Genomic DNA, 14502 nt, shown 5'->3' with positions numbered 1-14502 from the left:
TCGTTCTTCAAATTCAAATTCTTGTTTTGGCATTTAGCGCACAACGTCGGCGCATTGAAAGTATAAGTTGTGATTGGTTTAATACAGGTACGGAATCACAAAATGTACTTTGCAGCATCACGGAAAAATGCAATTTGATGATGATGAGTTGTTTTTGGTTGTTCAATTTGAAGAAGCAGTAGATCTCCTGGAATGGCAGGAACATCTGAAAGCGTCCTTTTTTTGGGAAAAGTTGATTCCGGTGGAGAGCCCTTATATCCAGACACCACTTAACTATGCTAATCCTCATGCACACGTTATTGTTTCTCCTCCTCACCGCTCCAAACCCCCTCTCAGCTTGTCCAATGAGAACACAGCGAAGGATAACGGGAGCTCGGAGAAATGTCGCGGCTGGTTCTTATTTTGATATTTTGGAAACCTTTTGTTTTGGTTTTTTGAGTGCAAATGGAAGAAATGGAATATCTTTCTGTACCTTTTTTTTTTTTTTTTTTAGAGAACAATTATTTAACCTTATATCAGTTTGAGTTACTTACACCCTAGCATAGAGTGGCATATTTAGTTAAATGTATAAAAAAGCAAGAACATAATTCTGTCCTATTTTCTCCTTTTTAATTTTATCGTGTTCCATTTTCTGCTAAGGAAAATAAACTGGATTAGAGGATGTGTGTGTGCGTGCGTGCGTGTGTGTGTGTGTGTGTGTGTGTGCGTGTGCGTGTGTGTGTGCGTGCGTGTGTGTGTTAATCTGCGTTTCTTTCCCCCATATTGACATTTGTTTGACACAGCGTTTTCTGTCTGAAAATAAACCATGACCAGAATGCCAGAATATCCATCACAGTTCATTATTAATAGCTTAAATGTCAAGCGGAGTTAAAACGCATGTAGGTCATGATTTAAACTGCAATACTTTTTGTTTTTCCTGCAATGATTTTTGTTTAGTTGATTGCATTTTGATAATAAAACATAATATATATGTTAATATGTATGCTATGTTTTATAATAGCTAATGTATGTGCCGGTCTGGTGCAGAGATTCAATATCGCTTTACTGGTGTAAGACGGTAAAATACTGCTGAGTGTGCGTAATGATCATTAAAGCAAAGTATCTCAGCGACGGGTCACAGTCTGGACATTTAGCACGTGTCCCAGAACGATTAACAAGCTCTTAGAGTTGAGTTTATTGTTTGGTGAACTGCTGTTGCCAACGTCAAGAATGAGATGTGAAAGCTCAACACGGATGAAGTGAAAGTACTGCACTGTAGAAATGTTCTCATTAGGCAGTAGATTTCATATTATCAGATTAATGTGACCAAAAACATGTAGCTGCACGAGGTTGCACTCATTTTAACTTCTGTATATAGTGTTGGTTTCATCCTTAACGGATAGTTTGATGAATTCTTAATCTAAGAAAATAGTAAATAAATAATGTTTGTATAATAATGCAAATAATATCTTAAAATTGTAGGCTACTTCAGAACTGTAGTACTTTCTAATACTGGATTAGAATGTAAAATATAAATTACATTAAAATGTAATGCAATCAAAGCTTCCAGAGCAAACCAGTATTAGAAGAAGTACTCTGATCTTTTACTTAAGGAACAGTAGTAAAACCACAGTGCAGAAGTACTGTTACAAGTAAAAGTCCTGCTTTCAAAACTTAATTTAAGTAAAAGTACACAAGTATCAGCATCAAAATATATTTAAAGTGCCGAAAGTATAATGGCCTATTGCAGAATTATATATATATATATATTATATAAATGGATTGCAATTAGTGTGTGCACATCACCTAAAAGGGGGAGCTAATTAACTTTATATACTGCTGAGTTACTAAATCTATAATAATACATAATGAATATGTTGCATTAATAATCTAAATCTGCAAATTAACTAAGTAAAGTATAATAAAGTTATAAGTATAATATTTGTCTAAGAGTACTTCAAAATGTACTTAACGATACTTGAGTTGAGTAAATGTACTTAGTTACATTCTGAGTGAGTGAACTGTCAAACTCAGGATGAATCTCATTGGCTGAGCTAACTGAAGGGGGCGGGGCTGTCAAACTCAGGATGAATCTCATTGGCTGAGCTAACTGAAGGGGGCGGGGCTGTCAAACTCAGGATGAATCTCATTGGCTGAGCTAACTGAAGGGGGCGGGGCCACACACAATTAGCCAGATTAGCAGCTAGCGTTAGCTAAACTAGCGAAAACAGTCCAACAGTGCTAAATAGTTAAGTTATTTCTCTTAAAAACTTCGTACATGTAAGTGAACTTTCGTCACCGAGGAAACACAGTATGCTGGCTGTCTACAAGTCCTCAAACCCCTGAAAGGGAAAGTGTAAACTGGACAAGTTCAGTCGTAAATTAGTTTTAAATGTGAAGCATTTAGCTAGCTATAGCTCTATAGTAGCAACTGATCAAATCAAATCATGCTACCATAACGCAAGGTAAGTTCTTTATATTACACCTTTCAACCATAAGGAAATGTAAAAGTCTTTTTAAAATGTAAAAACAAACTGTAGGATAAGATATGAAAGTAGCACTATTTAAAAAAAGACTGTAAAATAAGATACAAAATGAAAATAAACTCAGTCACACGATGTTTTTAGCGCTCATGTGTTACTTGTGATACTTTAACTACATTTTGCTGATAATACTTACATACTTTTACTTAAGTAAGGGTTTGAATGCAGGACTTTTACTTGTAGTGGAGTATTTCCACACTGCAGTCTTGATACCTTTACTTAAGTAAAGTACTTCTTCAACCTGTGCTGAAGAGGCACCAAAGAGTTTTATGGAGACCAGAACAAACAAGACAAACAAGGTCTTTACTTTGTATTTAGTTTGAATGCATGCACCATTTGTTTGTTTGGGATATAATCCCACGTCTCGTCTGTCTCCGAGCTCCGAGCTGATGAACTCAAACACACAGAGAGAGAGAAAGAAGATCAGATTGAAAGAGGAAGCTGCTAAAACATCACCTGGAAAGGTAAAGGTTACTCATTACCTCATCAAGTGAAAACAGGAGGAATGTTTTTGCAAATGTAGTAAAAAAACAAACTGCGATATCATATTGACATTAGTGTTAGTCCACCTGTGTTAAATGCTATGGTTGAGAAAGGCACACACCTGTCTTAATAAGGTCTCAGAGATAAGCCATGAAGGAAGGAACCTGCAGAGCTCAGAGTCTCTGAGGATGAAAACATGTCATGAATTGTCTAATTGAGATTGAAAAACTCACTGAGAGCCACCATTTAAATCCTTTAGCTACTTTAGTACCAGAGTCACTAGATTTCTAGATGTTACAGCTGGAAACAGTAGCTTTGCTGCACGTTTACCACTTGCCTGACGCGTTTATTACAGGCTGAACATTATAAACCGGTAAAGCTGTCCACAAACTGACAATACAGGAACAATTGTGCAACAATGATGTTCCGTTTACTTACCTGAAGTGAATTTAGACCATTGTTGTGCTTTTACAATCAGCAGGTCCACTGGTTCGTATGTAAACTATTTGAGAGGGAGTTTGTTTTTTATCCAAGTGGAAATGTTGAGTTTTGGAGAGTTTTTTGAGACTTCCTGCATTCAGGAAGTAAAAGTGTTAGGATCAAAATATACTTAAAGTATCAAAAGTAAAAGTACTCATTATGCAGAATGAATCCAGAACAATGTGTATTAAATACATGTTTTAACTACTTCATATACTGCCCTGTAGCTTAATCTATAACTATATAATATCATTTATTAGTTAATTGTTGTGAAATATGAGTTGTATTTGGTATTAATCTGAATCTGTTAAAGTAATGTCTTATTGTTATTGCAGTAAAAAGTTAAATATTTCAGGAGTGGAAGTAAAAAGTGGCATAACATTTTAATACTTTAGTACAATGTTGAGGTACTTCACTTAAGTGCGGTACTTGAGTAAATGTACGTAGTTACATTCTGGATTTCAGTGAAGGTCAATGAAAGATTTGCTGCACATTGTGTTCAGTAGAGGCAGTGACTCTGCGTGAACACTAGATGGCGCACTAAGACAGTACAGAGCTTCCTCCTGAGGACACAAGAAGAAGGAACATTTTTATTTTTGATCCACATGTTTAATTAATAACTCTCAGTTGGAACCAGTGTGTCTGATCATTTATTGAGATAAAATGTGCGATAACTGTCGGTTTTCTTCTTGTCAACTGTTCCGTTCATGTGACTGCAACAGAAGCCGATAACTTCCCCTTCTCTTCCCTCCCCACTGCTGTTCTTCCACTACCTTTGCTCAGTTCCTCTCTCCATCTTCATCTGCCTCCTTTATGCTCTTATTCCTGGATATATTTATTTTGGTCTTTTCTCCTTTTAAACACTGAAAATCAGAGCAGCACATTAAACTCCCACACCAAACACCCCAGTATCAATATTGTATTGATATAATAAGAAAAGTCACAACAATAAAAATGTTAACATTGTGTTACATCACACGGCTCAATGGGTTTGTATTTTCCACTCTCCTCTTACCATCCCTCTGAATTTATGGTTAAATATATGTAACTAAATGGAAAAACTAACCCTTGTTTCGACATGTATGGTGTTGTTGTGGCCGTTTATGGCTTATTATAATAAGCATTCCCTTTCTTGTGGACAAAATGAAAGTCAAAGATTTGAGAAAGCTGAAAAATGATTGGCATTTTTAATTCTATTCTATTATTTGTATTGTATTCTACTTTAGCAGGGTTAGTAGTAGTTATTGGTGTCGGCAGGTGGAGCTCCATGCTCTCCCATTCAAACCTTCAGGAGGGTCCAAGAGTCCCTCAGTGAAACACACACACACACACACACACACACACACACACACACGCACACATACGCACACACACAGACCCATGCACGCGCTCACGGCTGTCAGGCGTGTCAGAGAAGCGCTCGAGCCTCTGTGAGTTGGAGAGAGAGAGAGTGTGAGCGAGAGCGAGAGCGCGCGCTCTGTAGTCAGTGTTTTACCGTCAGCGGGACCGGACAGACTTGTGTGTGGTAGTTAGTGGAGGTTGTCCGGTTTAGTCTCGTTGTTTTATTTGTTTTCCTCGCTTCTATAAAAATGGGATTCTGACATCAGCCGGGCAGCGGGCGCCGCCGGCTCCTCCTGACCGGAAAATGAAGCGTCTCTGTCGGAGGCTGGCGGTGACCGTGGCGGTGCTGGTGTGGCTGGGAGCGCTGGTTTACCTGCTGGTGTTAAGCCGGAGGAGGCTGCCGGAGCTCGGTAATGGAGCAGTGGGAGGAGGAGGAGGAGCAGCGGGAGGCGGAGAGACTGCCGACAACCAGGTGAAGTAACGACCACCTCTCCTACTGTGTGTCCGATTCCAAAGTGCTATGATAACCCTGTGGGGACGTCCAGTGTGTGTGTGGAGGTACCAGCAGCCACACTGCAGGCAGTATCCTCCTGAAGTGCATCAATGAGGAGTTTACAGGGACATTACTGGTTGTTTTACAGCGTGTACATCCCTGCAACGACTTGTGAGGTGGCTGTGAGATCTGTGTGTAGTGTTCTCCTGAACCTCAGGTAGTTTGTGATTCAGTGCAGGAGCAAAGTATTCAAAGCATTGAGTGAATGTAGCCATTAAACACTCCTGTAGGTCACTTGAGCAAAATCAAACAGATTGCCATTTAAAATGTACTTAAGGAAAGAGTTGAAAGAGTGTGTGTTTAATTGTTGGAGCTGGCTCAAGTGAAGTAATTTAAACTTCTATTTTATGAGTTTTGAAGATGAATTTTTATTCTGCAAGTATAAGAAAGTAGAACATTTCCTTCTGAAGTGTCGGCCAGTTAAATACAAACACCAAATATTATAAATGATTTCCTCCCTCTCGTGTTTGTCTGTCACCTCCTATGCCATCATGTAGTGGATCTATAGGTCGTGATGTACCCTAATACACACACCCCCGACACAAGGGCTCTTATTAGTGTATAGGATCATGTTCAGATCGCTGTGGCTCCTTTGAAGATAATTAGGTTCCTTTTGGACCCGGCGTGGTGTCTGCGCGCAGCGTGCACTGCATGATGTTTGTTATGCAGCAGACCTGCAGCATGTTAACTGGATGGTGGGATAAATTGTGTTGATCGTGATCCTGGTACCTTGTTTCTGTTGAATTACAAGCTCACTCAAACTTGAAATCCTGGAGCAGCCCACTTGTTCGAGGAACACTTTTCTATATGATGAGACGAGGGGATATAAATATATATTATATATATTCATTATACGTTACAGATACTCTATATGGCCTTACAGGGGTATTAGATAGTAATCCATGAAGTCAGTCTTTGCAACTCAACTACAATATTGCAGGTGAGTTTTTATTTGGTTCCCATGAAGGTTAGCAGCCAGTGTAGGAAATACAAAATGATAATCGTGGGCAACTTAAAAAAAAGAGCTGTTTTTAGTGTGAAATGAGCCCAGATTAAATGTCATGCAGTAATCAATGTGTTCGAGACGGATATGGGAATTAATTTAATTGAATGGAAATACAATTGTTAATGTAGGATGAGGATATTGGGTTAAAGTGGTAAACAGTTGTTGCTCCTCTGTCACGGTTCATTTTTTAAGCATTTCCTCGCTTAATTTCTGACACTGTTAGCAGCGTGTTCTGCTGCCACTCACTTGATATATGAAGCTTACATGTCCCAGAATCCCAGAATCAGAATTGATTGCTTTATGTGTGAGTCAGTCAACACTCCCGTCACAATCCTCCCACTTCATTGTACTTTAATTGCATGAATTGAATTAATATTTCCAAGTAATCAAGACAGAAGATTTGTGTGTGTGTGTGTGTGTGTGTGTGTGTGTGTTGCACATTCAGCTCCTCCAGCACACACTGAGACTCAGCACTCAGCAGGTGTTTGTGTAGAGACAACAGAAATGCGTAAATGCTGCAAAACTGCAGGCACATTCCCCTGCGTCGCTCTATTTTCCTAAATCCTATGAATATGTGCAGGTGCGTGCTCGTTGAATTTAAGTCATAATAAATACCCGGATGAGTTCATGATTTTAGCAAATCTACATGCGAGATAACGTGCAGATGACATTTAGTTGACTTCAGCCCGGCTGGTGTGCAGGTCATGCACCTCTGCAGGGGCCTGTAGTGGACAGGTGAGGGAGGGCACATCTGAAAGCATGAGGCTGGTGAGAGCTGTGCAGATGACGGTTAGTTTAACGTGATGGAATGATTAGATGATGCATGCTTTAAGAGGAAATCCCCAATAAATATAAATGAGGTAATTTTGCAGATACTAGACATAATTCCATATTTGTGAAGAATTAAGAAGCCAGTCAGTGAGAGTATCACACAACAAAGCTCTTAAGACATCGACGATTCCTAAAGAAGAGCCACTGTTTGTTTCTTAATTCTGAGGCTCGCCTTAATTCCGTGTGAGTAGGAGGTGCTTTTCAAGTGGTGGATAATTCAAGCATTGAAGCGTAATCTGCTGTTGCTCTCATTGTAAATTGCCCAGATGAATGCCTCAAATGTGAAATTTGAAATGTAATTAAAGTACTTCAGTAGTAGGGGTAGAAACAGCTGCAACCACTTAGCTGAACCAGAGAAGAAGAAAAAACCCTGTCTTGTCTTGTGTGGACTAGTTCTGTGAGATGTGAGAGAATCTCTGTTCATTCAGCAAGACTGTGTGTGTGTGTGTGTGTGTGTGTGTGTGTGTGTGTGTGTGTGTGTGTGTGTGTGTGTTGCGTGTGTGTGGTATACACACATGCTGTAACACACCTAATACCCTTGCCAGATATAGACTTGCCAACTCAACTCTACAGTTTTACACTGGGTGTGAAAAACTGTAGTATCTGTCAGCAGGTACAGACCACCTTGTGTTATAATTACCATGCACACAGTCTGTTGCCGTCATTAAAAAAAGAAACCTACATTAGGTCCTTCTGGTGCAGCGGTCTGTTATTGAAATACACATGAGTTAAAACAGGATCTGATGTATGCTGCAGTTCTAATTGGAGAAACTACAGCAGAAAGTTACAGCATAAGACACGACAGGTTAACACTCTCTAAAAGCTCTTTCCCACATAGCTGCGAGGGTCAATTCTAAAAGCGTCACCTGCCCATCTGTCTGCGAGGGTCCGTGCAAACCGTCCACATGAAGGTACATGCCGGCAAATATGCATGAACACGTCCGTGTACGCAGACACTTAATCTAATATAAGCAGAACCATGCCTGCTGTCCAGTTGATCCGGCTCGACGACAGAGAACACTGATGTAATCTGCTGTAGCTCTCACGTTCTGTAGTCTGAGAGTATGCTGTAAACAAGAGGACAGCAGAGATCACCCTGATGCATCCTGGGTGATATGTCTTGTTGACCTAACGAGCCCCTGGAACCAAAACAAGCCCCTGTTGTGCATGGTGCCAAATCTTAAGGAATATTAAGATTCCAGGCATCCAAATTGCACATAAAACTCAAAGTCCAAATCGTGTCACTTTGTGGATCTTTTATCCATTTGTTTGTTTTTGTTGTTGAAAAAAGAGAAGTTGTCATCAACAGCAGCATATGTCCCTGTGATTATGCATAATCAGATGTTGTTTACATGGGCTTTTACCCTCATTATTCGCCTAATTACAGTGTAATCACTTTATTAATGTGCATGCAAATGTAGACGGCGGTCGTGTTGGACAGCTTGCAGGTAAGCTTTGTAAATGTGAAACCTCCAGTGTGTTGGAAAACAAACGCAGGTAGTTATTTGAAGGATCCTGTGTACATATTATCTGCGAGTTTCTGACTGCTATAATAATAAATGTCCCTTTTCAAATGAATATATGCGGTGCGCTTGTGTGCGAGTCTTAAGCCGGGACTGACGATGTGTGTTAGATTTGTCAGCAGAACTTGTGGCACTGTGTGCGGCATTCAAATGCTAATGCAGAGTTCCCATTTCTCACAGGATTAGCCTTCACTCCTGTTTACCTAGCACGACTACTTCCTGTTTGCACACACACACACGTGCGCGCTAACACACTGAGAGAGCCTTTGAAGCAGCATGGTTGGAGTGTGCTCGTGTCCTTGGCAGGAGATCTTTATGGAGTTTCTGCCTTCTGAAGTCCAAACATGAGGAGAAACAATCTGTTGGTTGGTTAAATACTGAAGGACACTTCACCCACCTGTGTGTGCCCCCCCGACCCCTCGTCCTCTGCTGTATGACGTTCCATGTGTCTGAGCAGACTGTTCGTCCTGGTGCTTCATCAACACTTGACACTTGCCATCGTCCAGCTCCTCACACTCACTTTACCATCAAACATCTGTCAAATCAGCCACGTTCTGCTTATTATCAGCCCCAAAACAGATGTTTTTCACTTGGATGCATTTCGTTTCAAGCCTCTACTCACGAAGCTTTGCCTCTTGCCAGGCCGTCTTTGTAAATAAGAATTTGTTCTTAATGATTTGCCTGGTTAAATGAAGGTAAAATAAATAAGCATAAATAGATGTGAGGTCTTTTATATGCGTGGCACATGTACGTAGCAATTATTTAAATAGACAATATTGTGATCCCAGCTGGATCAATGTGAGTATTTCTGCTGGACATTTTATTGCTAGTCGGGATTAAAATGAGAATAAAATACAAACGATAAATAAATCGACAGAAAAAGAATCGCCAACTATTTTTATAATGGAAAGGAATTTTCCAGAACGTTATCGGCAGATTAATCAATAGTGATGATTGGTGAACTGCTCCCTACGATACGCTGACATGAGAGTATCCTGTCTCACTTCACGTCTCAGAACTCGCAGATGTGCAACACGCAGAGTTACGACTTGCTGAGACTTGCCAGCTTAGCTTGTGTTGTTCTGAGCAGATGTGTGTGTGTGTGTGTGTGTGTGTGTGTGTGTGTGTGTGTGTGTGTGTGACTTCTTTAGTAAGTTTTGTCTTTAGGCAAAAATGCAAAACTTTATTTGGTATCTGCTCCAGCTTTTCCAAATGTTTTGCACACAGATGTTTGATAATAAACATCCAAAATGATGTAAAATTGCATATTTTGAATTACAAATTGTAATATATTCTTGCGAGGACTTTCAAAGCTACCACCCAATGCATGGACCCAAGTCTTCCACGAACCCAGAGAAACACCGGTGTGTGTGTGATGTAAAGCTGAATGAGTTCATTATTACTGTTTATCTTAATATTTCATTACTTCATCATGAGCTGACTGTGAACAGTGTCTGTGTGACAGGAAACGCAGAGATGTTGATGTCTCTCTCTTCTGCGACTAAAACAGACTTTTAGAGAGATCAGACATTAAATATTTGTCGGGATACAACCTTATTCTATCCAGACGGACGATTTTCCTAACTCGTGTATCTTTTATTGCAACTTTCTTTGCAACTGAATCCCTCTTTCCATTTCCAAGTTTCTGTCTCACTTTCGTTTTCCGGGGAAACGAGATCGATGCTCCAATCTGTGTGTTCGCCTCGTGTATCCCAACGCCCAATCGCACACACACACACACACACACACACACACACACCCCATCTGCACATTCACGCACACATCTACACACAATGCATGCACACACACATGCAGTTGGAATTATTCATTTCCCCGTCATAAGAAATGCAGTTATTGTTCCTTTCTCCTTCCCTCTCCCTATCAGGAGGTATTCACATGGACAAGAGGAGAGGGAAATGAGTTTTCAGAGTGGCTATAACCAGCTCCCAGGGAGGGAATAATAATAATAATGTTTTATATGAGCTTCTCTGTACAGCAGGGCTCACAGGTTGGCTAACTAGTCTGGCCTCTGGCGCAGAGGCTCTCATTTGTGAAGCACGCTGGGGAATTGAACCCATTGGTGGTTCAACAGCTACAGTGGCTTATAAATCACACAAGTCACCTGCCAATCACCTGCCAGTCACCTGCCAGTCACCTGCCTGCCAGTCTCCTGCCAGTTACCTGCCAGTTACCTGCCAGTTACCTGCCAGTTACCTGCCTGCCAGTCTCCTGCCAGTCTACCTGCCAGTTACCTGCCAGTTACCTGCCAGTTGCCTGCCAGTCTCCTGCCAGTCTCCTGCCAGTCACCTGCCTGCCAGTCTCCTGCCTGCCAGTTTTGCTCTTTTGGCAGCATTAGTACATCGGTTTTGAGCATACCTGTCAACATTGGAATTTCAAAATAAGGGAAATGTTTTGCCGGACTCCGCCCATATTTTAACAGCCACCAATGTAAACGTGAACACATAAGGGATGGGTATATACATTCAGGAAATACATGTTTATTTAAAGTATGTATTACTTGTACAGACATGTTTATAAGATTTATGTATTTTATTTATTAGTTAATATCATCAATTCATTTGATGATTGATGAGTTGTGTGGCTTTTGTTTCCCCCCACGAGGACTTCCTTGCGATATCAGAGTCGGGAAACACTGAAGCGACTGAAATCATCGCAGAAGCTGAAGGCGACATTATCTTTGGCACAAAGCATCGACATCTTTCCCTCAGCTCTGGTCTCTTGTTCTGCCTCCGACACAGTTCTTGTCACACATGAAGTCATTGACCGTGAATGTTTGTAGCCTCGTGCTTGGACGATTGTTCATTGCTGGTGAACATCACTTATTCCGCCGTGTGCGATGTTAACATCTCATGGCACACTTTACAAAAAGCACGAGTTTGCCCGACTCTGCTTTTTAATAAATAAGGGAAGGTCTCCTCCCACTTTCACAAAGTTTAAACTTGTTTGGCAGGTACAGCTGCGTCTCCATCTATCTCCCGTTCACTGTGACTCTCATCATATGTTTTGTCTTCTTCTGTGTTATTGTTCCTGTTTTCTTCTTCTGTGTGTTTACTGGTGGATAACGTTTTTCAGCTAAAGTTAAACACCTGCTGTACCGGAGGCCACTTTACACTTTTTTTAATTAGGCCTATTTTTCTTTTGAAAGGTTAAAAATACGGGATAATTACGGGAACAACGGGAGGGGTGACAGGTATGGTTTGGAGAAATGTACAGAGTCACCTGCCAGACTCAATAATTGAACAGCTGAATTTTACGAGATTTTAATTGTTATATTTTTGTGATAATTCTTTGGACAGGAGAGCTTAAATGCACCAGTCCAGCTTTTAAAACAATATAAAGGGTTAAATGAACTTACATGTATATAAATTATGGGCTTCAGAGATGACACATGTCACAAAACAGCTGATCTGATTAATAAAATAAGAAATAACATATTTATTTCACTCTCCCATTTACCCGTTTTTATTTCTGAGCCCCAACATTTCATAGAGACTGTTACCCTCTGCAGAACGTTTCAACTGGAGCCATAGTTTGTAGAGATAAGCCAAATTAAATGCAAGCTCAACACTTCCTGTGGCTGCTTCACAGTAAATATCCTTGCAGCATTTTGGTGCCCATGAGTTCCCTAGTTCTGTATGAAATGACTTCATGCTGTACCTGCTGCACACCGAACTCCACAGAACTAAAACAGGAATATCATTTAACAAATAATGTATTTTTAGTCTTCCGATTTAAAGTCCAGTAAAAATGTGAATGGATCAACATCAAGTGCATGACTGCAGCAAAACCCACTTTTTGTCTGGAGCGATTTCCTGTTTTGTCATCGCATTAATGATTACTTTGTACCGTTAAGGTGCGACTGTATCTCCTGCCAGTGAGCCAACAGACGCACCTTAATGACAAATACACCTGCGCTTTTCCTGCTATGACTCGGGCGGTCCTCGTCATCTGTTGAGGTTGGAGATTATTTGATGTTGTATTTAGCTCCACCCTCTCTTGTCACTTCTGGTTCCAAAAACCCAAGATGGCGACCGCCAAACTTGAGGCTCTGTAGTCCGCAAAGCGATGGCGTGACGTCTTCTGTGCACTCGATGGTGCCTCACAATTAGTTTATGTGTTTGTTTACACGGGACGATACAGACAAACTTACAACAGATGTAATGTACATAATATAAAGTGATTTTGCAGCCTCCGCAAATCCGCGTACCTCCTGATTCCCCCCCCCCCCCCCCCCTGCTGGGCCTCTATGACATTTGTCTTTAAAAGCAGGAGATTTTAGAGTTTTACTTTTGAGTACAAACTTTGCCAGTCGCATCGAATTGTTAACAGGATAATGTTTTGAACATTTGTCTCGCGGGATCGTAAAGAGGCTGAAGGTTAGCAGACAGCAGGTGGAGCTGAATGTTGTAGAGAAGCGCTCAGAGAGGAGATGTTTCAGACACACACTCCCCCACACTTCTTGTTTTGCTGTTTCTGTGGCGTTTTAGCTAAATGAACAGTCGCTCTGATATTATACTCGGGCAATTTGCAATCACCGTGTCGTTCCAGCGTTTCTTACAAAAGCCCAAGAAAGTGTGTTTTGCATTTTCTTCCTACTTTATAAATGATTCAGAAAAAAAACTTCAAGAATCAGCATAAATGGGAATTTTTTAAGTTGAGGATGCGGCATAATCAAACATCTTTGACTGCAAAATTATCTTTAAGTATGCTGTGTGTGTGTGTGCCTGTGTATATCACACACACACACACACACACACACACACACACACACACACACACACACACACACAGGCTTAGAAAGACTGGAAACGGTGTCAATAAATCAAAACTGCACATGCGTTGAAATTATATTCATATGCGTTGCTTTTATGTCATATTGATGTCAGTATCATATAAGTGTCTCTCCACTTGGGACACACACACATACACACACACACATACACACACACATACATTGTGTAACTGTCAAGCATTCACTGGAAATGAACTGTCAGTGACAAGACATCCACCGCTCTGTCACGCTACACAACACATGCCTTTATGGTGTGGGTGTGTTTGTGTGTGTGTGTGTGTGTGAGAGAAATAAAGAAAGACAGTATTTGGCGTATTTCTGGAGAGTGTTGTGTGTTGCTCCTAAATCGCAGATTCAGAATGTGTCGTTGAGTGTAGTAGTTTATCTGAGCCGTGTTTGCCGTCTGCCGCCACGCCCACAAGTCATGTGACATTGATTAATTGCGGCTGATAAACGTCCGGTTATGTCGTCAGGTGCAGAGGGGAAGATGTCGTTGGTCAAAAGTTAGCCAAAAAAAGCGAGTATTCAAAGTACGAGTTCATTTTGACTCAATCCAGCAGATCTAGCTCTTTGATTTACTCTGGATTACTTTCTGCATTTAAACTTCGCTGACTGTCGTGTTTTCCTCAGTTCCAGGCTCAGCGTCAGCCTTCTGGACAGGGTGGAGCTTGGGGGCCGGTTTGAAGTAGCGTTAGTTGCTAACGCTAGTGTTGAGTGCTCGTCTCTGTAACATAATGTGCACACATCACCTCCGTTAATGAGTAGCTGCCAAGCTGCCAGGTTTGAGATGGCAGGAGGGTGACGCGCTGCACAAACACAAGCCACAGGGAGAGACGTTACCTTATAGCCATATTGATGTTTTTAATGCCGATGTTGATAGGATTCATATTTGTTCATCTTTGAGTCCTGAGTATCTCAATTCATGCCTGCAAGCCAGTCAGAAGAAAGTA

The 14502-nt window shown here is 40.9% G+C and overlaps 1 protein-coding gene across 1 annotated transcript in view; it reads left to right on the top strand.

The window, feature by feature from the left end:
* The first annotated feature begins 4987 nt into the window (after positions 1-4987).
* The window catches only part of galnt14 (UDP-N-acetyl-alpha-D-galactosamine:polypeptide N-acetylgalactosaminyltransferase 14 (GalNAc-T14)), a 99027-nt gene continuing 89512 nt past the window's right edge, over positions 4988-14502 (top strand). The window contains exon 1 of the mRNA XM_029425823.1: positions 4988-5298. Within this exon, the coding sequence (XP_029281683.1) occupies positions 5131-5298 (168 nt within the window). The 5' untranslated portion in view covers positions 4988-5130. The remainder of the gene's footprint in view (positions 5299-14502) is intronic.

This window comes from Cottoperca gobio, chromosome 24 (genome assembly GCF_900634415.1).
Source record: "Cottoperca gobio chromosome 24, fCotGob3.1, whole genome shotgun sequence".
Lineage (NCBI taxonomy): Eukaryota > Metazoa > Chordata > Actinopteri > Perciformes > Bovichtidae > Cottoperca > Cottoperca gobio.
Note: the sequence above shows the minus strand (reverse complement) of the source record. Positions and strands in the feature narration are given on the sequence as shown.